The sequence below is a fragment of the Ochotona princeps genome, chromosome 5, assembly GCF_030435755.1.
Source record: "Ochotona princeps isolate mOchPri1 chromosome 5, mOchPri1.hap1, whole genome shotgun sequence".
NCBI classification, from domain to species: Eukaryota; Metazoa; Chordata; class Mammalia; order Lagomorpha; family Ochotonidae; genus Ochotona; species Ochotona princeps.
In genome coordinates this window covers 67,799,238-67,826,607 of record NC_080836.1, presented here as the reverse complement: position 1 = coordinate 67,826,607, position 27,370 = coordinate 67,799,238, and the positions used below count along the sequence as shown (strand labels likewise).

The 27,370-nt window shown below is 35.6% G+C and overlaps 1 protein-coding gene across 5 annotated transcripts in view; it reads right to left on the bottom strand.

Annotated features, from left to right (window-relative positions):
• GLS (glutaminase) overlaps positions 1-27,370 on the bottom strand; it is a 76,151-nt gene that overhangs the window by 15,583 nt on the left and 33,198 nt on the right. The window contains exons 2-9 of one of the 5 annotated variants that reach the window (XM_058664744.1): positions 26,117-26,166; positions 24,803-24,835; positions 24,657-24,715; positions 19,528-19,594; positions 18,988-19,038; positions 14,210-14,386; positions 12,450-12,581; positions 10,537-10,629 (exon numbers count right to left, since the gene is read on the bottom strand). In XM_058664744.1, the coding sequence (XP_058520727.1) occupies positions 10,537-10,629; positions 12,450-12,581; positions 14,210-14,386; positions 18,988-19,038; positions 19,528-19,594; positions 24,657-24,715; positions 24,803-24,835; positions 26,117-26,155 (651 nt within the window). In that variant the 5' untranslated portion in view covers positions 26,156-26,166. Of the gene's footprint in view, positions 1-7,990; positions 9,664-10,536; positions 10,630-12,449; positions 12,582-14,209; positions 14,387-18,987; positions 19,039-19,527; positions 19,595-24,656; positions 24,716-24,802; positions 24,836-25,575; positions 26,576-27,370 lie in introns of those variants that run through there. The other 4 variants (XM_058664745.1, XM_004576970.3, XM_058664743.1 and 1 more) reach the window with 4 other exon arrangements.

Sequence of the window (27,370 nt, the reverse complement as noted above, 5' to 3'; positions counted from 1 at the left end):
TGTAGCATTACATGCTACGTGCTATACATTCTGGGTTTTAGTCAAACTCAAGTAGACATGACTGTATATGAAGTTTCCCTGCATTCTTCTTTTTTATTAAGGCACTTGTTAGTCTTACTTTTCATGGGATATCCCAATTTTATTAGCAAAGTGACACAAATTGTTCATTCTGTTTTACAATGGGAAAACTATATTGTCTTTGGTCAAGAGGATGGTTAATAATCAAAATTATCTGTGTGCTAATTAATCCTGAGTCTGTATGCCTAAAAGCTCTATAACCTTAGAGAAGTTCCATGACCTACCTAGGTCTGTACGGCTCAGAACTACAGTGTTTATGAAGATTGCAGAGTTACTGAATAACACTTTTCCCTAGTGACTGATCCAAATAATAAATGTTAGTGTATTTGGTGACCAAAGGTATGCTATTTAAATTTTTGCTAATTTCCTGATGATTTTCTGATGTATCATGCTTTCCTTTATACTACAGTTGACAAAAATTGTTAACATTAGGCATCTGCTGCACATCACCCTGAAGATGCTCGAGCTAATGATTCTGCAAGGAAAGCATGGACTGGCTAGCTGCTGGAAAGACAAGGGGAAATCTACAGCAATCAATGAGATATTCCATGTTTGTAATTCCTGTATCTTTGGGAAATGAATATTGTGTACTTAGTTCAAGTTTGCCCACTGCACACAATCTCTGTGATAAGCAGCTGACCAGGAAACCAGGTCTTGCACAGTCCTTGAAACAGGCAATAGACATGGATAAAAAACTGTCATTTTTAAACAGCTGCCAAATTCAGGCAGGCATTTCAAACTGATGACTATTTAGAGAATAACTGTTAAGCTTTTCATTATGTGTCTGAGTGACAAGTGTTGTAAATACAGTACCTCTTCTTGGACTCGATTTTACTCAGATTACAGAAGAAAATCTTTAGTCCCAACTCACAAATTCACAAAATTTCAAAACATTAAAGCAGGTAAAATAAAGCAGAACAATATTTACTAAAGATTTCAAGAAGGAAAGATGTTTATGGTACACTTTATACTAGACTATCCACTTAGCACTCATCCATGCTATTTAAATTATGAAAGATAAAAAGTAGCCTGAATTTTTAACAACAAAATATCCTGTACCTTACAATGACATTCTGTAGAGCAATATTTGCAGAACATAATATATAAACAGAACAGCAGTTCTGACTCCCCAGCTACACACAAATGCACACAAACCCCCTGGAGTACAAAGTAGATATATCAGAATATGAGCAGAGACAATTACAAGGCAAAGTCCAACTAAGTAACAGGCTCGTCTGTTGATTCTGTGTCAAACAGGAGATACAAAATAAAACTGCGCAGCAGAGACTGAATAAACATAAAAGCTCCCCCATGGTCATTAGTTAGCTAAAACCCAGCTAACTAGTCGTCTTTCATCTTGGCTCTCCTTCAGGTAAAGAATGAGAAAGACCATACATTTTCTAAGTTCTGGTAAAATTCCATATTTCATTGAGAAAAGAAGAGATAAATAAAAAGTTAAAGTTTACTCCTTCCCTCCCTACCCCTTCCTTCTTATGATCATTCCTTGAAGTTTCCCATCTGGTAAAAAAGATACATTAAAGCAGGAATACTTTATTGGCATAATTAAAGTTAACAATATTGGTCGCCATAAAACTTCAACATGAAAAATAAAGAATGAATATGTATATATCGAGCAAATGAGAGTTGACAAAAAAAATCCAACAAAAATCACATATTGTAATTCATCAGAATCTCAATGGAATCTTCATTGTGCAGAAAATGTAACATTTACACATTTCCATTCAAATAACCACCTCTAACTGCAATACTATGTTTCACTTTGACATAAATCTTGTGCATGTACTCAAAGCGCTCCATAAAATAAGCTAAATTATACTAAAGAAATCTGTAATTGTAAATGTCATTAATATTAAACTATTTAGAAGTGACTAAACCAACAACATAAATAATTGTAAATAACCCATTTATAACTCAGATTTTAGTTATTCCATTTTCATATGATTCTGAATTATATAAGAAACAAAAAATAAGTTACAATACCTAAAATTAAGATAACATATTTTGACTTTTTCAAAAAGGACTTTAATTTTGAGTGACTATGAAAAAGACCAAATAATCATCTGTGCCATAATTTTGCACAACATCATCAACCTCATTTAATGCAAAGTCAAGACTTAAGGGTTAAACATGGGCCCTTCAAAGGCATTTTGTAAACTGCCCCCTGGGATTTGTAGAAGGCAAAAACTGTTAATGCTAATCCAGGGATCAACAATAGTTTTAAGACTGAAGATTTAAATTTGTATTTCACAATGCAATGGTTCAAATATTAGTAATCATACCTATAACTGATACTAGTATTTTAGAAGCATTCTTAAGAAAAATAAGAAAAACAAAAAGCAAACAAAGCTTACAGTGAGTGAACAGTCTCATAAAAGCTGAAGTTCTATTAAAAATTTCAAGTTCCCATTTTAATATTACAGTTTTAGAATTCAAAAACCCATACTTTTTTGAGAGTAACAGTATGCCTTCATGTTTCACAAATTAGCAAGGACTCTAAAAAAGTAATACATTTTAAGAATACAATATACAACATACAGTATTTTCCTTCATATTGAAAATAAAAACCCAGAACTATGAAATGGAAATTACTAATGAAGACAATATGCATTTAGGCAAAACAGACAAATCAGGATCCTTGCTCTGATCCAAACATCTAAAATATGTAAGAGAAGTAACTAGGTATTTTGCATAGGAAAAAATCCTTTATAGAACTTGAATAGCTTTTTCTTTACTAACAATTTTACTTTAACCCCCAAAGAATTTACTTTAAAAATGGCACAATGTTTCATTTCAGAGTAACACTTCAGCTAGGCTTTCAATGACTCTATGGCAATATTTTTAGAATTACTGCATAACAGCAATGTTTGCTTCCAGCTCTGCTAGTTTTTAAGAACTATAGCACATGACTGCTGTCATTAATTGTAGTTAAATAGTTTTAATAAATGTGGATGGTAATGTTTGCCAAGTAACTGATCATCATGTTAATTATTGCCAAATATACTTCTCATTAGAAGATGCCGACCAATGAAAATTGTGCTCAAGCACAGAAACTATTCTCCTCAGAAAAATATGTAAATATTCCTGTAGACATAAGGTGTAAGACACCTGGAGGAGCAAAATAAGTAGAGTGGGTGTAACCCTTAAGATTACTGCAAACCTCAATCTGAGGATTCAAAAAAATTATGACAAAAATCATATGCCAAACACCTTTAAAGGTGGAAGTATGATTAGAAAATGAAAAAAAAACCACTGTAGCTATAGAGAATATGAATTTAATCCTAGGTCAGGGTTCCAAGTACACCTGTTAGGCAGAAGAGACCACCACTGCATAAATGAATACAGACATTGTAAAGCTATTGCAGGTAAGAACTTTTCCTTTCTAAAGGTAAGATTTCCAAAAGCTGATTTTCCATCATTTGGGGGATTAGAATAAATGTATTTCAGCAATGTAAATACCTAGTTAAAAGGAGAATATACATTTTAATAATGCTGTGCCTAAAAAAAATTATGACCTCAGATATTAAATTTGGCTTATAAACAAGTATACCAAATTGTCCTTTGCCACTGAGATTGGGCCTGTAAGAAATTTAACCAAAATATTTCACAATTAATAAATGAGATTGAGTCAAAAGTTTTATAGTGTTGAGATCAAAGTCAGAAGCAGCAGCAGAGGCTGACACTGTGGAGTAATGGGTAAAGCCGACACTGGTGCCGCTGGCATCACCTTATGGATGCCAGTTCATGCCCCAGCTGCTCCACTTCCCATCCAGCTCCTTGCGAGTGACCTAGGAGAAAGTCGCAAAGGACGGCACAAGTGTTTGACCCTGCCACCCACACGAAAACCAGATGAAGCTCCAGGCTCCAGCTTGGTTTGACCCTGGCTGCTGTGACCATCTCAAGAGGGAATAAATGGAAGGAAGATCTCAAGGTCTCGAAGTCTTTTAAATAAATAGTCTGGGGGGGTGGTAATGGAGGGGGGGACAAGCTAGCAGCAGCAGCTCCTCCATTCTACTGTAAGCTTTGTGAGGGCTAGAACAAACTTTTTTTTTCAACTAAAGAAGTAAATGACAGTTTTCAACACTGATTTATAATTTATCATTCAAAATAATCTATACCAAAACTACAAACTGTACTCAAGTTCCACTTAGTACTCTAACAATTCTAAAAGTAAAGAACCTAAAAGGGAAAACAATTACAAAAAGGTCTCAACTCTTATACATGACACATTTTTACTCTATTAGCTACAACTTATGCAATTCCAATTTCTTTCCTTTCATGTCCACAAAATTTAAAAACCATACCAATACATGATGCATTAAACAAAGATTTATGATCCATCTACTTAGCATAATTTTAATAACAGGTACATTTTCTACTATTTCAGAAGAACTCTAAGAAACATGAGCTCCAATACATTTTTTTCAGCTGCCCTTATAGTTGGCTGAATTTTTCAAGGAACATGCATTTTGGAGTGTTTATATTATTAACCTACTGGGAAGAAGGAAGGAAAAACTGGCTCCATGCAATTAAAATTTCTCCCACTTCTAAACATGTAAGAAAAAAAATGTTTAAGTGTGTTACAATCCGGCATGTAACAAAAATGTCCAACTTGGACATATTCCTACTTGAAGCATTTTGCCCTGAATTCCATGACGGAGGATGTCTATATGAAAATCTGAGTGGAGGGCAATGATGCAAGGCAGGAAACGTTGATTCATATACTGCATCCCCAACACCTCAGTTTGGTCTTATTACACGATTTAGATATGACAAAATAAAAATGGTAGACATGAAATTGAAAAGATACCATGTGAAGCAGATTGATCATAAATCTTTAGAAAAGCATTTTGGCATTTTCAAGGTTATTTATGAGAAAAACCAAAATTTTAAAAAATAAACAGCAAAGCAAATTCTCTATTGTAAAAATTATGCAAAACAAAACTAGTCCACAAACTGTTCAACCTCCAAAGTACACTAGCTAGATTAAGTTCCATACAATCACTCTTCAGAACATATTTTTTTTTTACGATTCTAAAGGCAAAGTCTACATAGTACTGGAGTTTCCAATGCTGTTATTCTCTTATCCTGACAATGCTGGTACAGAATGGGGGCAGCACCAGAAAGCACAATCTTGAACCACAGTCAATTTGAATACGTAAAACATTCTATTTTATGAATTCTGGGGCAACAAAAATGTAAGTTCTTTTATGGCAAATCTTGGAATATAAACGTAATAAACCAATGAAGCATTTACATAGATATACTCTAAGGAAAGCACCAGGAGTTAAGTTGGGAATGTGAGGATGCACATGTTTATACACATAAGGACATGGACAACACACACTCATCGTACACATGATCAGGATACAGACCAGCCTATCAGTGTATGGCCTTGCACACTCACATGTCATGAAAGGCTACACTAGCAAATCGCCACCAACAAACATTTTTCTTCATGTGTATTAGGGAAAAAAATCCCAAATTAATATCAATTTATGTGAGTAAACGTATTTCTTTTCAAATACTTTTTAAACTTGTACAGTGCATTTTAGAAGCCTTCTTTGGTATTCATGAATGGCAGTTTTAATTGAGAAACAAATCAATGTATTTGGTCTAAAATGTATGAAGTCTCTGTAATTTGGACTATGCTCTGGAAATACACAGGATTTCTTTCTGAAAATTAACTCCCTTAAGAAAGCTGCTGGGGTGAATTTCTGTATAATGCCATTCCACTCTAGATTCTATTGGTATTAACAGTTTTACAATGGTGGGAAAATTTCCACCAAGGGCCATTTGGATATTTGTCACAGCACTTGTGAGCGATACAAAATCATCAACTGGGGCCCAGCAGCGTGGCCTAGCGGCTAAAGTCCTCACCTTGAACGCGCCAGGATCCCATATGGGCGCCGAGTTCTAATCCCGGCAGCTCCACTTCCCATCCAGCTCCCTGCTTGTGGCCTGGGAAAGCAGTCGAGGACGGCCCAAAGCCTTGGGACCTTGCACCCACGTGGGAGACCTGGAAGAGGTTCCCAGCTTCGGATCGGCGCAGCACCGGCCATTGTGGCTCACTTGGGGGGAGTGAAACATTGGACGGAAGATCTTCCCCTCTGTCTCTCCTCCTCTCTGTATATCTGACTTTGTAATAAAAAATAAATAAATCTTTAAAAAAAAATCATCAACTGAAAAATTAAGCAGCTTACTGAATTCAGAGCCCCACCTGCAGTTGCATTTGCAGGGCCAGACCAAATGGCTGTGTGGCCCATGTATGGCTGGTGGATCTGACATTCCCCACCAATACACGCTTCAACTGAGCTAGCAATGTTCTTCCTAATCTTTCAGCAACAGACAAGATAAGAATTACATAAAAATAACATCAATGATATTCTTCCTCAGAAAGCAAGAAAAAAATCTACAAATTGGGTTGTGTGTTTTTTTCAGTTGTAAAATGAAAAAAACAAACAAAAAATTTGGCAGAAAAGTCTTTATTCAAATTCTTCTAGTACAACCAATAGGAAACATCATTTGCCCCCAAATCCCACAATACTATACTACATTTAAAAAAAAAATCAAAGGAAACCCTTTTGAATATATGCCACCCCAGTATGGTGCAACCACCAAATAACACTGTAATAGTATCTTGATAAAAGATATTTTTTTCCTAAGAATCTCAACTGTGTTGTACTAAGAATGTTGGAGTTGCTTTTAGAAAAAGAAACAATAAAATCAGCTTAAAATAAATTTATTATACAATACAAAAAGTAGGCATACTGAAAAATAAAGGTACATTATTAAATATACAAAGCAAACAAAAGAAAGCCAAATAACACAAATGTTTTAATCCAGCCACTAAGATAAAATGTACAACATTTATGCCAAAAACAATGTATTTCAGGAAGAATATGCATTTCAAATGAAATGTTAATGATGCCAAAAAGAGCGAAAACAAGAACTAAAATGCTATCTTGTAAAATGCTTGAATATCAAGAATCGGTAATGACATGAAGGATTAAACCCAACAATACTGGGTACTTTCCAAGAACTTTATTTGAAAAGGCATTAAGAATACTGAAGCAATCAAAATATGCTCTTAAAACTGACAAAGCTTTCGTTTTTAAGCTTGAGGACCTATTCACAATATCTTACCTCTTCTTCCATTTAAACCATGTTATAAACATCGACATTCATTCTAAACAGCAGTCTGTAAAAACAGTAGCTTAGATAGCTTTGCTTCAATCTAAGTATATTTTCAAGCCCTACCAACACTACATCAAATGCCAAATTAGAACCTAACTTTGACGTCTACACAAATATACACAGAAAACTAAATCTTCATTTTATAAAGTAAAATGTCCACAATTAGGGGAAAAAATAAAGCCTTTTTAAACCTTAATTAAGGCAATCAGTCCTCCCAATTACAAATGGCCCTCACAGAACTAACTCAGATGTGAACTGTCCCAAAGCAGCAGGTGCAGTGCATAATAAGCATCTTCTGAGGATGAGCATCTGAACAATGGAGGGCTATTTAAGAAAGCAAAAATAGGGGCTTGATGGCATGGCCTGGCGGCTAAAGTCCTCGCCTTGAACACGCCGGGATCCCATATGGGCACCGAGTTCTAATCCCGGCAGCTCCACTTCCCATCTAGCTCCCCCCTGTGGCCTGGGAAAGCAGTTGAGGATGGCCCAAAGCTTTGGGACACTGCACCTGTGTGGGAGACCCGGAAGGAAGTTACTGGCTCCTGGCTTTGGATTGGCGCAGCACTGCAGCACCGGCCCGTTGCGGCTCACTTGGGGAGTGAAACATTGGATGGAAGATCTTCCTCTCTGTCTCTCCTCCTCTCTGTATATCTGACTTTGTAATAAAAAAGAAAAAAAAAAAAAGAAAGCAAAAATCCTCTTCAAATTCCTATGTGATTCTGAGATTTAAAAGTTAGGTTACTCCAAAAGGGATAGTCCTCTCCTAATATCAAAACACTATTTGATCAAGAATTTCTATGTTTACACTAGTATTTCAATAACTGAATGAAATCCGTTTTGCTAACATGTTTTCTTTTACAGACTTTGCGCATTCACATATATTGCTATCATGCTAAAAAGCCATAACTTACCTTCTAAACCCTACCACTAACTTTACAAACTTATAAATAAATAAAAAAATACTTGAGCTTATGGGGAGAACCAGAGAGGTATATGGAAGAAGAAAGAAATGTGAATAGGTCCTGCGGATTTTCACAATCACTTTTGCCCAGACTTTGCAATACTTTGAACAATTGCTTGAAATCAGCTTGTGTAGAACCTAGAGTTCTCTTCACAAACAAGTTTTGATTCTCAATATTGCATTTTTGTAACCAAACAAAAGGATTCAAACCTAACAAGATATTTTAGTAGCATTCTTAATACCTTCAGATTAAATTCATTTCCCAAGTACTGTAGAAGAGCTTCAACAGAATTTTATGTAATAATTTATCACAAAAGCATTTATGAAATTGCTAAGATAAAATTGAAAGCTAACAAACCAAGATTTGCCATTTATGCTTAAATATAACAGAAAAAAATTATATGCACAGTATGAAAATAAGACTGTTCAGGGCAAATATTTCATGTGGTGACGTTCACTGTCTCTCCTTCTGAGTAACTAACCATTATAGCTTTATAACCATGAAACATGCCATAAGGTCTCAGCTGAAATTCTTTGGCTGAAATGTTTCAGTAATCTAAGACACTCTCACAGACAATTTTGACAGAACACAGGAGTTGCAAAGTAAAAAAACACATTTGAAAGTGTTGGATCAAATTTTAAATTTTTAAAATTTAAAACCATTCTAACACTAACAATGGCATCCATATAAATTTAAGCTAATCGTATAATCTTACTGCTATTTTAAATAAAGCAATTTGGGTTAATTATTTTGCTTTTTAATTTCGTATTTAGCATAAAAGTTATTTTCGGTTGCCACTATAAGCAAACCAGTTTTAAACTAGAATAAAACAAAATGCAACAAAATTTATTCATTCAATTTGTGGGTCTTAGAACTGAGAAATTAAATTTTCTGCCACTGTTTTAAAATGGAATTATATGACCACATAGTTTAAATTTTCATTACATCAAGAAATTTTTAAAAATTTTCCTTTTTGAATTATTTCAAAAACAAAATAAATTTGCTTCATTTACTTGTAAAACTCTCAAAAATTAACAGTCACTTTTAACCTAATGTCCTTCACAAAGATTATAAAGGAAAAAAATTTATGGCTCCAGCACTCAAAATTGAGAACACAAAAAAACTCAAATAAATACTTGCAGCTTGCAAAATATATTTGAAAGGTTAGACGGAGAACCATTCTGAAACTAGAACCCGTTTCTTTAGCTTTTCTCTCCCAGACTTTCCATTCTATACACTACAGTTGTGGAGATGTCCTCATTTGACTCAGGTGACACTTTTTTCCATACTGTCTCTTTTAAAGCAAGTTCTTGTTGCAGACTTTCATAGTCCAATGGTCCAAAGGAATGCTAGTTGTTCAAGCAACATACATAATTTATTAGTGCACTTGAGTGAAGAAAGGTCCAAGCTATAAAATGGTATTTTTCAATTAACGTTATTACAATCTGTTAACATGTTCACCCACCATCATGACAGTTTGCTCCATGCCACTCACACTGATTCCCACAGATTCCTATTCCATCAGCTTTGAATAGTTCCTACACTGTAAGAGGTTATACTTCGATCCAGGTTAGCAACATTTAAATTGGAGCTAACTAGGGAAATTTACTTACAAATGTTTCATAGTAGCTTCAGATCTAAATTATCCTCGTACAAACGTTTTTCATGTAGAATAGAAGGGAGGAATTAAAATCCCTGATACAAATTCCCTGGTTCAGTAAAAAACAACTTAGACAAAAAAAAAAAAAAGATTCTTGATTCCATACTAGCTCTAATAAAGTATGCATGTGTGATAATATAAAGCCAAATGCATTGATAAACAAACAGGACTTTAAGGGTCTGCGGAATGGGATATTAAACACTCTTAAGAAAAAAATTTCCTCGACTGCAGTCTATAAAAACATGACAAAGCAAACATTCATCCGTACAGCAGGCAGAGTTGAAATAATTCAGGACCATAACTGACAATCTTAGTAATAAGGATGTTTCTTTCTGCAGATTAATAGTATGTGGCATATTCCAATGTCTTCTTTTAATGTATTTCATTGTAAACATCATGCTTAAAATAGAAAATGGTGGGGTGGCGTGGGGGGCCTGCTCGGAGGCTAACCAGTTCCAATTTCAGTAATAATACTATCAGTATACTAGTGACAGTGAACCAGGTTGAAATAATGTGTTTATACTCATTTGTGATTGGCAAAGACATAAACACTCTAACAAACTTTACTCAAATAAGCAAATCTTATTTTCTCTTAAAAAATTAAGTAACAATTCTGCTTACCCTTTGATCACCACCTTCTCTTCGAGGATCAAGTTTTTTTGCAAAGTGTCTCAAATTATCATAGTTATGGAAATTACACAGAGAGACAAGATCCTGTAAAGTCACAGAATTGGCATAATAAGTCAGCTATTAATCCTATTCATATTTTAACAGATTCAATTTACACTGTGCAACCCCAACAATTACCACGCCATGGAAACCAACACTGTATGCTAATAAAGCAGCAGAAACTAGTATGGTGCAGACGCAGGCTTCAGGAACACTGCTTACTAACACAAGCAAAGAGGCCATTCAAACTACCTTTCACCTTCTATAAAATAGGGTTTATAATGGCTACTGCTCTGGCATGGTGGGTTAATCTGTGTCTGCAGCACCTGCATCCCATATGGGTGTTGGTTTGAGTCCTGGCCTCTCCACTTCAGATCCCGCTCCCTGTTGATGTGCCCGGAAATGCAGCTGAGGATGGCCCAAGTGCTTGGGCCTCCCAAGCAGGAAACATGGAAGGAGCTGCTGTCCACTCTGTATATCCTGCCTTCAGCCTGACACAGGCTGGCACCATCTGGGGACTGGATCAGCATTCAATCTCTCTCCTCTTTCTGCCTTTCAAATAAATAATGAAATCTTAAAAAAAAAATAGGAGTGGGCACAATGCAATGGCTCAATTGGCTAACTATAAGTGCCAGAATCCTGCAGAAGTGCTGGTTTGTATCCAGGCTGCTCCACTTCACATCCAGCTTCCTGCTTATGGCATGGGAAAGCAGTGGAGGATGACCCAATGCCTTGGGACCCTGCACCTGTGTGCATGATCCAGAAGAAGCTCCTGGTTCCTGGCTTCAGATCAGCTCAGCTCCAGCCACTGTGGCCATTTGGGGAGTGAACCAGCAGATGGAAGATCTTTCGCTATCTTCTCTCTGTAAAGCTACCTTTCCAATAAAAATAAATGAACTTAAAAAAAAATTAGGGTTTATAATATAAGGCCACAAGAAAAATGCCTCCACTGATTAACTATAAAGTTTCATACATATAAAAATATGTATTTTAGTTACAATTTCCATTATATGTCACTAAATATAATCTCTAGTTGTTATAGAAGACAAAAAAAATCAGATTTCTAATTGAGAAGCTCTGCAAAAGATCATGGTACTTACAATGGACTCAAGGACATAAAATCTGCAGTACACTTAAATATTGAATTCTTACCAAGAACTGGTACAGCAATAACTTTGTTCATTTTTATTATTTACTTTGTTCACAGTCCTTAAAAATATTTTTACTTAAATGTAGCAAGTGAATATATCCAACCACAACAAATCACAATTGTTGGAATTTATTGGGTTTTAAATTAATATCCAAGTTTAAGATCTTCTGTTGAGCTTTTGAAAATTAAAAATTAATTACAGCCATCAAAAGTAAAACACAAGCAACATCTAACAAATGGGCTTTTTGGTGAGAGGTAACTTCAAGTTCTTCTATAAATACTGCCTTGGCTACCAGGTGACTGGTATATTAGCAAGCTGAGTGTCAGAGTCAATGAACAACAGAAAAGGAAGCCTTGTGTAGATCAATTTCTGCAATCATCCTCTCCAGTAAGAAAATATGCTTGGGGCCAGCATGGTGACAAAGCACAGAGAGTCGCTGTCTGCAACGCCTGAACCCATATCATTCAAGCCTGGGCTGCTCAACTTCCAACTTGGCTCTTTCCTAATGGTCTGAGAAAAGCAGTGGAAGATGGCCAAGAGCTTGGGCTCTTGTACCCACATGGCAGACACAGAAGATCTTGTTTACGGACTAGCCCATCCCTGGCCATTGAAGGCATCCGGGAAATGAAGGAGTAAATGAAAGCCACCTCTGTCTTTCTAACTCTCAAACAAATAAATAAATCTCTTTTTTGGAAAAGAAGAAAATATACTCACATGACAGAAGTGAATTCCTTTAACACTGTTGCCCATCTTGTCCAGGGGAGGAGACCAGCACATCATGCCCATGACATTGGGGACAACTAAAAGAATGCCCCCAGCAACTCCAGACTTTGCAGGAAGACCAACCTAAAAATAATTCAATAAAGAAGGGCATTCATATGAACATTTTAAAAATAGACAAAATGTCTTAGCAACAATATTTCCAAATGAAAAGGATAATTACAAAGCAGTTGGAGATACATGACAATCTAAATATTTAAAATACATGTTCCAAGGAGATAACAGTGCTTATGTCTAAACTGTGGGACTATTTTCTAATCAATCTAAAGTAAACATGTGTTACTTATAAATTAAGAAATTTTCAAAAACATTTCATAGCTAGGGAACTGTGAGAAATTTTACACTCTCAAAGGATGTTCAATGGGGGCCCCTGCTATGGTGTAGTAAATAAAGCTGCTGCATATAGTGCTGACAACCTATATGGTTTCCAGTTCTATTCCTGGCTGCTTGCTCCACTTCTGATTCAGCTGCCTGCTAAAGTAGCAGAGAATCACTCGAGCCCTTGGGTCCCTTCACCAATATGGAAGACTTGGAAGAAGTTTTTAGCCCCTGGATTTGGTCTGGCCCAGTCTGGCCACTGCGGCCATTTGGTGAATGAATTAGTGAATGGAAAATCTCCCTCTTTTTCACTCTGGAACTGACCCTCAGAAAATAAAAGATGCTCTACATTTGTAGTATCAGAGGTATGTTGTATCAGAGAAACTTCTGAGCAACAGATATATTGTAATACAAATTAACACTTTAAAAAATAGACAGCTACAGATGAACACATTAACGAACACAATTATTAACTAAACATATTTAAAAACTGAAAGGAGGCACATCTAATCACAATGTATGGTTCTTACTTGCATTCAAAATCAAACTGTGAAATAAAAATATCTAACTCAAGAAAATGAGTACTCACAAATACCCAGATATTAAATTTTATAGTAAAACAATGGTAATATTAAAGTTTTTATACATAAATTTCATTTTTAGGTGAAGGAGTGGTACAGCTATGTTTTGTTAAGGATTCTTATCCTTCAGAATTAATACAGAAATACAAGAATGTATGATAGTTATTGCACACAGACAAAACAAAAACAAAATTGGTCATGTGTTTATAATTATTGAAGCTGAGGAATGGTTAAAATTAACTGTGCCTTCCCATTTTTGTGTGCTTGAAAACTACCAAATAAAAACTTGAACACCATAACATGAGCAACATGAAATAAGAATTATCTATATTCTCCAGTGCTAAATGAAAAACTGTTTAAAGAAGCAAATTTTTATTAAGTTTTAACAAACATACTTTAAGTCTTATCTTTGAAAAGAAATCTATGACTAATCAAAATTATTAATTGTCACATCTGAACTTCAGGATGTGTCCTGAATTTCAGGAATTCTTGAGTTATGTAAGCCCCCAGATACTAAATAGTAACAACTGAAAGTAAAAGTAAGCCTGTCCCAACCTGGACCACTGAAATGCCTTAAAAGCAAGACTGGTGAGTTCTATAAATTGAATGCTCAAATTCTTAAGAACATCTGGAAGATTGCTTAACCCTTTGCCTTAGCAGTTTTGTAACAAATTAACCTTGAAAATAACTCATTCTATCAAAAACTAATTCACAACTTTAGAAAGTTTAAACCCATATTTAAGAACATCCGTCCAGACCAGTTTTTCCAAGAGACAAGCTTCATAGGTTACTTACATGGAAGGCAAACTGCCCAGAGAAATCATACATGCCACAGGAATGCATTAAGCTCAGCGTGTTTCGAACGGCCTCGGGGCTTAGTACTCTCTCGCCAGTGATTGGGCAGAAGCCACCGTTTGCCAGGGTTGCAGCCATCACACTAGCGGATTCACAGGTCACTTCAATGGAACACAGCTACAATGAAAAACAGGTTGATTTCTTAAAAGGGTTATCCATCATTTAGTACTGTAGCTAGCTTCTAAAATAATGTTTTTTAGTTTGGTATTTCATCCTCCAGATCTAAAACATTTCTTTCAAAGGGGTTATTTTAACAAAACCTAGAATAAAATTCTAAATATTCTTATTGACCAAAGTTACAGCCTCTTTAAGATTTTTCCTGACTGATTTGAAGTTATTGCCAATTCACAACCACCAAAGTGGGAGGAAGAGGACAACAAAAGCAGGAGGAGGAAGACTTGCTTCTCCACTTGTAAACACTCTATACTCATATGCAAGATCTAAGAGCCACAAGGGAGCTAGCAATGTGAAAAGGAAAAGTAAATACAGCGAATCAGAACACCGAAGCATGAGTGAGTCACTTTTTTTGGTCAACTTTCACTTTTGCCCACTCATACTGAAATATCTTCTATACTGACACCAATGCTGTGGCACAGTAGGTTAAGCCTCCTGTGATGCTGGCATCCCAAATGATTTACTTCAGATCCACCTCCCTGCTAATGTGACTGAAAAGGCAGAGAAAGATACCACATATGTCTCACTGCATCCACATGAAACCTGGAAAAAGCTCCAGGTTCCTGACTGGTTTGGCCCACCACCAGGCATTGCAGCCATTTGGGGAGTGAACCAGCAGATGAAAGCTCTCTCTCGCTCTCTGTCTCTTCACCTCCTCTCTGTAGCTCTGCCTTTATGATACAAATAAACATAAGTCTTCAAAAATATATCTTCCTATTGCTTTTCAGCCTTCTGGCTAATATCAAGTATAAAAAAGTATATTCTGGGGCCCGGCGGCATGGCTCAGCGGCTAAAGTCCTCGCCTTGAGTGCCCCGGGATCCCATATGGGTGCCGGTTCTAATCCCGGCAGCTCCACTTCCCATCCAGCTCCCTGCTTGTGGCCTGGGAAAACAGTCGAGGACGGCCCAAAGTTTTGGGACCCTGCACCCGTGTGGGAGACCTGGAAGAGGTTCCTGGTTCCCAGCTTCGGATCGGCGCGCATCGGCCCGTTGCGGCTCACTTGGGGAGTGAATCATCGACGGAAGATCTTCCTCTCTGTCTCTCCTCCTCTCTGTATATCCAGCTTTCCAATAATAAAAAATCTTTAAAAAAAAAAAGTATATTCTGTATTTCATTAAAGTTACAGAATATAATTACTACATTACTCCAGATAGTAAATGATTAAGAAAAGGTTTTTTAATTATGAAAAGCTATCTAGAAGAAATATGATTTAAGTTCCACTATTTCCTAATATATACTTCATATTAATTAGAATTTTGCCATATATTTTGTTATTTTGACAAAAGCCAACTTCTAAAATACTGTTTGTGTTTCATCAGCTTGACAAGCAGTGTGACAGAGGGAGAGAGGGGAATCTCCCCAACCTACCTCCCTCTTTAAACACTGACAACACCCGGAGTGGCAGTTTGAAGCAAGACCCAGGAACTCCATCTCAGTTTCTCACATTAGTGGCAGGGGCCCCAACACTGATTCATTCACCTGCTTTCTCCCAGGATGCATTACCAAGAGCTGATTACATCAGATGCTTACATGCTAAGACTCAGAGCAGCAATGAGTACCCACTGGTGTAGGATGGGGATACTCTAAGCAGCAGTTTAACGTGCTGTGTCACAATAGCTATCCCAAATGCAAATGACCAGGAAATCTAAACAAATCTAAACAAACCTATAACAAGCAATGAGACTAACACAGGAATCCACAATGCTCCAAGACCTGATGTTTAAACTACTGAATTCAACAAAACATTCTGAGAGGCAGTAACTTCAATACTTAACGAGATTTATTTATTTTTATTCAAAATGCATATTTACAAAGGAGAAAAAGAAGATTTTCCATCCACTGGCTCACTCCCCAAAGGGCAACAGCCCAAGCTGAGCTGATCCAAAGTTGGCAGCCAGGAGTTTCTTCCAGATCTCTGATTTGAGCCATCCTCTGCTACTTACTCAGGCCACAGAGAGCTTAACTGGAAGTGGAGCATTCAGGACATGAACTGGCATCCAGTTCATGGGATGCCAGTGGCCACAGGATGGAGGATTAGCTTGTTCAACCACGAAGCCAGGCAATATTTTTCAAAATATTAAATGAAATGGAACTAAAGACAGCACAAAAGACATCTACAGCCCTACATCCTTAATGAAATAGATGCAAAGATTCTCAGAAGACTAGCAAACTGAATCCAAAACCATACCAAAAAGATCACTCATCATGATCAAGTGGGATTTATCTGACAAATGCAAGGGGGGGGCCCTCAACATTTTGAATCAGTAATCATAAACTACATCAACAGAATGAAGAACAAAAACCATGTGGTCATCAATAGATGTAGAGAAAGTATTTCAATACACTTATTGACAAAAAAACCATCACATATTATATATAGAAGGAATATACATCAAAATTATTATAACATATTTGATGTATCATCCTGAATGAGGAAATATTGAAAGCACTTCCCGAGATCTGAAACAAGATGAGAATGTCTACTTTTACTGCCCTTGTCTCAATGTAGTCCTGCAAATTTCATCAAGAGTTGTCAAGGAGGAGAAAAAAATAAAGCGACATCAAAATGCAACACAGGAAGTTAAATTCTCCAAGTTTGCGGATGATCTGATGTTGTCAGTGGAAAAAGCTTAACATGCCACCAAAAAGGTGTTGGAACTGATATACCAAATCAGGAAGGTTCCAGGTTACAAAATAAATACACAAAAAGCACTAATAGTGAACTCACTGAAAGAGCAATCAAGATAGAAACCCCCTTGACAATAGTCATTGAAAAACCTGACATAATTGGTTTTGGAAGAATTTAACCATAACTGAAAGATTTCTGCAGTGACAATTACCAAATCGCAAGTTAATCAAGCTCAGTAGATTTGTATGCCCTAGGCTCTAATACACGAAGTTAAATACGTATTCTAAAGAAAAGAAAATTTTAACAGAAAAAATTTACAATGGTTTACGGACACAATAAAGATAACTGAACAAAAAAGTAAAAATTAGGGACTGGCAGCATGGCTAAGCTTCAGGCTGTGGTGCCGGCATCCATATGGGCAGTAGTTCAAGTTCCAGCTGCTCCACTTTGGATCCATTTCTGACACAAACTAGAGCCCACATGGCTCCCAGATTTATCAGTTATGCTGCAACTCCAGCTCTCCAATTCACAGTTCTTCATGTTGGGCCAACGACATACTAACACATGGACTTTAGGGGTGGGGCTGTGGTGTTGCACTGTGACTTAGTAGGCTAAGCTTACACCTGCAGTGTCAGCTTCCCACATGGACAGTGGTTCTTTCTCCAGATGCTCCATTTTTAACCAGTTCTCTCTTTATGGCCCGGGAAAGCAGTGGAGGATGGGCCAAATCCTTGGGTTCCTATGCTCATGTGAGAGACCCTGAAAAAGTTGCTGGATCCTAACTTTTGGTTTCAGATAAGCTCAGTTCAGCTCTAGCCATTGAGGCTATCTGGGGAGTAAACCAGCAAACAGAAGATTCTTTTTCTGTGTGTATCTGTCTCATTCCTCTTTCTGGAACTCTGCCTTTCAGATAAAAAAATTTTTTTTTAAATCTTAAAAAAAAGGCATGACCTTCATCAAAATCAACCTACTATCTACTTCTATTATACACTGTGTAAGATTCGTGAAAGATTGCTTTTCAAAAGTAGAGAAAGGACAAGTATTTGGCACACAGGTTAAGGTCCCATGTGAGACACGGCCATCCCACATTACAGTGTCTGGGCTCTACTGACAGCCCAAAGCAGTTCTGTCCTTTCCACATATATGGAAGACCTGAATTCACCTGCAGGCCTCTGCCTGTCCCAGCCCTAGATTGTGAAGGCTTCTGGAGAATGAAACAAAAGATAGACTTCATTTCCTCTGGCTTTCAAATAAGTAAGTTAATAAAAAAATTTTTTTTAAGCAAGGACAGGCAAGTATAAACTAGACACCAATGACATGGACAAATGTTTAGTTTCATACTACAGTCCAAGTGGTACCAATGATATTAATTCTTTAAAAATAATGGAACTGAAAAATGAGTAAGAGGTAGGTAAACTCTTTAAGAAGACTATGCCTTGAGATTCATACCGCAACAGATTGTGCATGTGCCCTCCAAACCTTACAAATATGAAAAGCTTCTCTTTGAAGAAAACTCAACAATGACGCTACAGAAACGAGCCAAATTATTCTCCTGGCAGCCATTTAGTTGGGATACAATGGCAACAAACATTACAAAGAGAAAACTTACACGTTAAAAAGTTGAAATAGGTATCCTCTGATAAAAGAAACCGATAGGTTTTTCCAAACATAATTTAAGAGCTAAGAAAAAAGAGTTCAAAGGGCCAATTTCTAAGATTGTACACTACTTACTTAATATAGTAATGTCTACAGAAAATGTCTACAGTAATGTCACATTCTGAGGCATGAGTTTTTAAGTAATTCAGACATGTATTAATGTTTAGCAAAAGCCAATGGAAAAAGTATTTCCTCAAAGTCTAGAGTTAAGATTTGAGACATATATAGTATGCAAAATAGTTCAGACAATTAAATTACCTGGAAATAGAAGTCTAATATACCAACCATGTCTGTGCCTTCTGGAAAACACTGAAAAAAAAAAAAAAAGCAGAAACAATCAAACATACATACACAGGGTGGAAATCACATAAGCAAAAAAGACTGAATTTAAAAGGTATAAAAATGTTCTGTTTCAATTAAGATTAAAAAAGCAGTATATAACCAATAAAATGGCATAAATAGGAAATAAAGAATAAAACTACACTGAATTATAAATATCTAGATAAATATGAACTGACAATAATAAATCGATTAATAATTAGACCAGCCACTTAAAATAATCAAGGGCTATGAACACTAATCACGCATATTTTTCAAAAAGCAAAATAAAGCTCAAGCAGCATTTTCACTAGTAAAACCAGTGAAATATTCACATAATTTCAGATAGCAATCAAATAGTAAGTTTTACAACATTGGTTCAAGCGTTATTTTGTGGATATTTATACACCTAATGCAGCAAGCATACGTCTTCATTTATTTTATTTTAAAAAAAATCTGAAACACAAGAAATATTAAAACCTTTTTTTCTTTTAAGTAATATCCTATGGCAAAATTTCGATCTCCACTTTCTCTTTCAGACTGAAACCTAGAAAATAGAGGGGGGAAAATTGCCTCCATTAACATGCATTCTGTAAAAATGTGAGTATTCTTTATTCTAATCAGTACAGTATATAAAAGACCGAAAAAAAAAGAGTCAAGACTGCTAAATTCTGCCTCAGTTCTTTCAACAGGTCAGTTACATGGCCTTGCATCCAGTAATTTCAATGATAAACAATTCAAGTCCTAATCATAGAGGGATTGTAAACAAACTCTGGTTCTTCCTAGTTTGCATATTTTGTGAACAAAGAATTTCACTTCTAAATTTTCAGATATTCAACCACTAAAAAATACCGAAAAATTGCTGCAACTTCTGGCTCCCTACAAACATAAGAAAATGCATGGAAATTTCATTGAGAGGAATATGCGAGACCAATCTTGGCAGATTTCCAGGGCAAACCTAAGTAGCAGCAAGACCCATGCAGCATGAACAACATTCCAAAGGTACCAAAGGCACAGCACAGCAAATCAGTAGGTGTGATATATTACAGTAACAAAATGAAGGATAAAAAGCCCTAAGATGCCACCCACCCTCATCACCATCATTCAACATAATTCTGGAAGTTTTAAGTTAGACATTAGGTAAGAAAAAGAAATGAAAAGGACACAAAACTGGAAAGGAAAAAGTCAAATTATCTCTGCAGATGATATGAAGCAAAACTCCACTTAAAGACTATGAAAACACTGTTGAAGGATATGAATAAAGGAATTGCAGAATGTAAAATCAACACAATAATTAGTAGCATTTCTATGTACCAATAATGCTCTGGCTGAGAAAGACCAGATGAGTTCCATTCACAGTTACCAAAAACTCAAGCATGTGCAAAATCTCTAAAAGGAAAATCACAAAAACATGAACAAAACAACATTCATATTCAATATTCAACAATAAAAATGAAAGCAGAATGCATCAGGTTACCAGATTTCAAGACATACTATAGGGCCATTAATAATCAAAACAGCCTGGCCCTGGCACGAAAACAGACATGTAGAGAAATGGAACAGAATAAAAATCCCAGAAATCCACGCATGTACAAACAACTCGTCTTTGACAAACTAGATCAAATTATCCCATGAGAAAGAATGGACTTATCAACAAAAGGTTTTGGGAAAACTGGATTTCCATATGCATAAGTTATATACTACACAAAAATATCAACTCAGAACGGATCAAGAATCTAAATTTAGGATCTAAAACTATCAAATCACCAGGGAAAAACACTGTAAGGCAAAGATTTCTTGATCAAGAGTCCCTAAAGCACAGGCAATAAAAGCCAAACTAGACAAACAGGATGACAGACCAAGCTAAGAAGCCTGTACATTGCAAAGGAAACAACAAAGTGAAGAGACAACCAACAGAATGTGAGAAAATACTTGCAAACTATGCCTCTAATAAAAGACTGATATCCAGAATATAAAAAGGGTACAAGAAACTCAACAAAAAACTACCTAAGAACTGTGCTAAGGAGTTATAAAACAGGCATTTGTCAAAGGTGGAAATACAAACAGCAAACAAAAACATGAAAATTTGCTCAGGATCACCAGCTATCAGAGAAATGCAAATTAACAACCACAATAAAGTATTGCCTCACTCCAGCAGCAATGAGAATTATTCAAAAATCAAAAAGTAACAAATGTTGGCAAGGTTGTAGAGAAAAGTACTCTAATACACTGTTGGTGGAAATGCAAATTAGCATAATCATTATGGAAAACATTATAGAGTCCTCAGAAAACTAAAAATAGATCTACCATTCGATCCAGCTATCCTACTTTTGGGAATATACTCAAAGGAAATGAAATTATCATATGAAATGGTCACCTGCACTACCATATGTTTAACTCATAATAGCAAAAATACGGAATCAATCTAGACATCTACCAACTGCTGACTGGATAAGAAAACGTGGTATACAGTCACAATGGAGTATTATTCAGCCATTTAAAAAAATGAAATCCTAGTATTTGCAAAAAATGGATGAATCCTTAACTGACAGGCTAAATATTCACCATTTTAATTACGTTTAGATGCAGTCATGAAGACGGAGTGCCCATGATGGGATTGGTGTTCAAATCAGAGCTCTATGTCACTCCGTCTTTCAAGTGACTAAATATTCAAAATAAACACAGTTGTTTAAAATAAAACAAGACTTACAAAGACCAGCATTGTGGCATCGCTGGTTGGGCTGCCATCTGCCATGCCAGCATTTTACATGGGTGTTAAATGGAGTCCTGGCTGCTCTGTGTCTGGTCTAGCTCCCAGGGGCGGGGCAGCAGAAGACCCAGGTCCGTTGGCCCCAGCACATGGGTAGGAGACCTGGATGCAGTTCCTGGCTCCTGACTTTGGCTTGATCCATCCCTGGCTGCCATGGCCATTAGAGCAGTCAGCCAATGGATGGGAGATCTGACTCTCTCTCTCTCTTCTGTGGATTCCTTCCATTCAAATAACTAAGACATTTAAAAAAATGTCTAACTGAAATAGACCAGGAGACAAATATCAAGTTGTTCATATTTGTAAAAGTTTACATATTAAGTATAAAAATTATGTGGATGTCATATCAGAGTAACACTGCATCATACCATATAAATGATAATATCTTTTCCCCTTGTTATGATCAGCCATGAATCACTCAATTATAATATTAAGAAAATATGTCTATATATGTACATGTCTACATTTGAAGTGAATGCCAAAATATTTTTAAGAAATGCTAAAACGGGGGCCCGGCGGCGTGGCCTAGTGGCTAAAGTCCTCGCCTTGAAAGCCCCGGGATCCCATATGGGTGCCGGTTCTAATCCCGGCAGCTCCACTTCCCATCCAGCTCCCTGCGTGTGGCCTGGGAAAGCAGTTGAGGATGATCCAATGCATTGGGACCCTGCACCCGTGTGGGAGACCTGGAAGAGGTTCCAGGTTCCCGGCTTTGGATCGGCGCAGCACTGGCCGTTGCAGCTCACTTGGGGGGGTGAATCATTGGACGGAGGATCTTCCTCTCTGTCTCTCCTACTCTGTGTATATCTGGCTGTAATAAAATGAATAAATCTTAAAAAAAAAAAAAGAAATGCTAAAACGGGAAAAGACGAAAAAGAACTTCACTAAAAAATGGCAAATATCCTGATGTATCCGAACAAGGTGCATGGAGAAGAGCAGAAAACTACAAAAGCAGCAAAGGAGATGAGGACCAAATCATCAAGACCAGCAAATGTCAAAGAACATAATGGCTTCTGACTATTCACAAAACAAAAGCCTGAGACTTGCATACAAGTTGCCTTGTCAGATCCACAGTTCAGAAGGACAATGCTAATACCAGTCTGGGAAAGAGAAAGGATGAAGGACGTATTAGGAGACTCCTGTAATGAGAGCTTCAGAAAGCCTGAATTTAGGATGTGATCAAATACCAGGAGGATGGACAAATCACCAACCTGCTGAGAGAGAGGAGAGGGAGGATAAAGACTGATACTGAGCTTAGATTTCAACCTGCCTATGGAGAAGATGTATTATTACTATTACCTCATAAGAAAGCTTCAGAAGTAAACTGGAAGACATAGCACTCTATCCAGGTCATAAGGAGATCGGAGTTAAACAGCGGTAACAGGGCAGGGACATAGAGGAAATTTAATAATCATGGGACTTAATTTATTGAGAGTACAAGAAATTTTTCATGCGGTCAAAAGATTTCCTGATCTTCCTCTCTGTCTCTCCTCCTCACTGTATATCTGACTTTGCAATAAAAATTTAAAAATCTTAAAAAAAAAAAAGATTTCCTGGCAAAGATACTTAGGCTAATGAATTAATGTTAGTAAGGCATACAACCTAAAAATGTTTAACCCCAAGATGAGAAGTACAGATACAAATATAACAAAATACAGAAATAAAGGGTAAATATTTATGCTAAAACTTCCACATTTTTAAAAACACCAAGTTCACAAGGAAACAAGTAAATTAAAAATGGAGATTATCCATGGAACCTGTGGACCAGACCTGGTCTGTTACATGCTTTAATTAGTAAAGTGTTATTGAAACAGTCTTACATTGTCTATATCTATTAAAACAGCAGAAATGAACACGTGCAAAGAGATCATATATAGCCCAGAGGCCTGGTTCTTCAAACTAGCCAGTCAATTCCTGCTCTAAGAAACAAGGGACTCGATGCTTTTCAAAAGCAAGCGAGCAATCAATCAACCAAAGCTCTACTACTTCAAAAAAACCAAGATTTTACAACATGAAAATTATGTTTTAAAGAAACAAAACACAGTCAACAAGTGTAAAACTTTGATTAGCTCTTCAATTAAATAATAATAAATACACAGGGACAAATGGAAACACTGACAAACTAGTATCTTATTTTAAAATTAATTCTTAATTGTGTGAAGGTATTACGACAACCTAGAAGAATACTGTTGTACACTCGTACATGCAGATGATTTAAAGGTAGCATGTCACAGTATCTAGAACTTTATTTCAAACAGTTCAGCAAAAATGAATGTAAATATGTGTGTATTTACATTTATGTGCTTTTAGATACATCTATTTTTATCAATTAATACTGATAAAAAGAAAATGAGGCAAAATATTAAAGAAAAAGATATTTGCTATTCCTTGCTTAGTCTTTCAATTGTTCTATAAATTGCCCAATTTCAATAAAAAGTTGGGTAAAAATCAAGTTAGCCAAACACAAAGATATAAGAGATGTAAGACAGGTAATATAGGCAAAGAGAAAGTTGAATAGTGCCAGTAATTTGAAGTAAACAGAGTCCTTTCTGATCTACAATCAGCTAAACAATTTTATTAAGTACAAGTTATTTTAAGTGTCCTCAAGCAATTCAGATAGCAATCATTTATTCTTAATCAAATTTTAAGTATTTATTCACTGAAATAAGACCTGGGACCTACCAAAAAAATGAAAAATTAAACTCTAAATATAGTCCACACACAAACAGACAAAGATCTGTGTGCGCATCTACAGGTGAAGTAGCAAACCATTATTTAAAATTTTCCAATTTTTATTAAAAAGGACCGACCAACTATAAAAACCTAAGTCACAAATTAGACTTACGTTGCATTACTGAATCCAACATATTCATTACCAGCCATCTTATTCAAAAACTGCATCACCTATAAACCGAAATTACGAAGTATTAGTAAATGGAAAGAAGAAATACATAAAGAATATGGCATAACTGAATCCTATGTTGCACTTACATAGTCAAATTTCTCAGCATTATTTACTCCTTGCTGCAGAGAAATAAGAAATAAAAATATGTTAATAGGGTACTACCACAGTTAAATTCCAAATTAATAAAAATATTAAAATCCCAAACAGCTACCATTATAATTAAAATATTACACAATATTACTAAATCTAGGAAACGGTTCTAAAATAAATTTATATTTAAATTTTGCATGTGCTTTAACAGCCATTTTTGAATGCTCAGAACTACAATGAGGATACTTTATTCTAAGCCTATCTTTACACCCAACCCCAAACTACAGAATTTTAAACACAAGATACACTTAAATCCCCTTATCCTCCACACATACAATTAATCTGCCATATACATAATTTAATTTCAAATTTAAAAAGTGTAGTTTCAATCTAAAAATTAAATATATGCAAATCAAGATGTTCAATCATAAAAACCTTAAACCAATATTAGAGTTAGAAAAATGAGTTATGTTGCAAAAACTAATCTTTTGTAACTGTAATATATACAAATATTCTGGATGCATTTTACTAATGTGAAGAAAGCGGTACCCTAAATCTCATTAATTTTTTCATACTTCAACTGAACAAAAATTCTACTTCATAATATCTAAAAATCAGCTATATTAGTAGTTAGCATAATGCCAATTCAGCATATGGAAGATGTATTGTTTCATCACTTCTAATTCTGGCATGTTATCTACTGCAAATGTCAATAGGAAAAACCTATGTAACATAGATCAGTTCAAGTAGCCAAATGGCTTCATTTTACCTCGGCGAAGTTTACAAAGCAGTAAGTGGTAGATCTGAAATCAAACGTATTAATTGGTGATATGCACCCAACAGAAACAATACATCTCTAATGTCTAAAACAGGCTTAAAATAATCTGACAACTAAAGTTTTCAAAACAACTTCACCCCCAAAAATTATTTTTGAATTGTAATTATGGGGCACAGGGAGAAGCAATCTGCATCACATTATTACTGAATTGAATAAAAGCCAGGTCCATTCTCCATTCTTCAGAATTAGGTTATGACTGATAATATATCAAACTCTACAACTTATTTGAGAAATATTTACAAGCATACATATGCAATCAGTAGCTGAAAGGAACACATTATTTAAATCAAAATTATGCATTAACAAAACTTGAAATAAGTATAATTTAACTACAGCCAGATTGTAACCCTTATTTCCTCTAAAGCATCCTTTGACATGTTTTAAGTTCTTTTCTTATGATATACCAGAAATCAAAATGTAGAAATGAAACTCCAAAGCTGTTCAATGAAAAATAATTAAAAGAAGAAATTACCAACTTCATTGAACTGTTGCAGCTGTCAAAATATTCCATAGATCCTAATGCTGTAAAATATGTAACAACATTTAAGCCACAAAAACCTTTTTAATCTTTGAAGAAAAGCACAAAACCCCAACTCTTTTGGAAAAGGATGTCAGCATTTGCATTGGGATGTCACATGGAAAATAACTGATTATACAATCAAGGTATTAAACAAGTAATGTTGAACTTTCATTCTCTGTCCTAAACTGTATATTATAAAATAAGAATTTTCCATATTGAGCTGTCATTTTAACATAAAACAATAAAAACCATTTCAACTCTAGATTGTGGTCACATACTTGATATATTTTGTGGCTTACTAAATTAAAGCACAATTAAGCTTTGCTTTAATATGTTATCTTAAAGAAATAACTGATATCAGCTAATTCTGTTATTCTATGATATTTTGGGTAAGCAACTTGAAACAGTCAGGGGAAAACTTGATAATAGAGTAAAATATTAATTGACTCTGTTAACTCAACAATGCCTCTCCCCAAAACATGGCCATTTAAATGTAAAGGCATTTGTTTAATGTTTCTTGTTATTATCTTAATAGTGAAATGACATTTAACCTAAGTCAATATGATGTATTTGCTCTTTTATCTCTTAGATTTCATGTTCTTCAGGGATACATAGAAACTAATAATCATTAAGATGCCATGTTATTTTATTTGTGAAAAACAATTTAAGCTCTTAAGAAATACATATAACACTAGAAAACCAGTCATAATCATTGTGGAGGCATGGAGGAACAGATTTTAGGAAAATTAAAGCATGGGAACAGGTATATGGAGGCTGATTCTTCTATTTATTTTGCATATGTTTGGATTTTTTATAGCTAAAAATTAAAGCAAAATGTTACTTGTTAATCATGTCCCACACTACTCTGCAAGATTGCTTTGTTTTGAAAATTTTCCATTCTCTTTGAAATTGTAATTGATCTTTAGTTCATGTTATCAGTGGATATTTTTCTGCTGGTAGCATCACAGATTAAATCCCTTCCTAATATTTTTTAAAGTTTTACAGATACCTGACTTAAGAAATCTTGCTTTCAATAGACGTGAAGGGTAAAATCAAGTTTCAGTCCAGCAGTGTCACTTTTTTCCATGCCTTTATCTCATTACATGCCAAACGTCTTGTACTAAATCTTTCCTCACAAATTACACTAATCCTCTTATTGACTGACAATTGCCTTGATTAATCCTCTTGCAGTTGTGTCCAAACCAG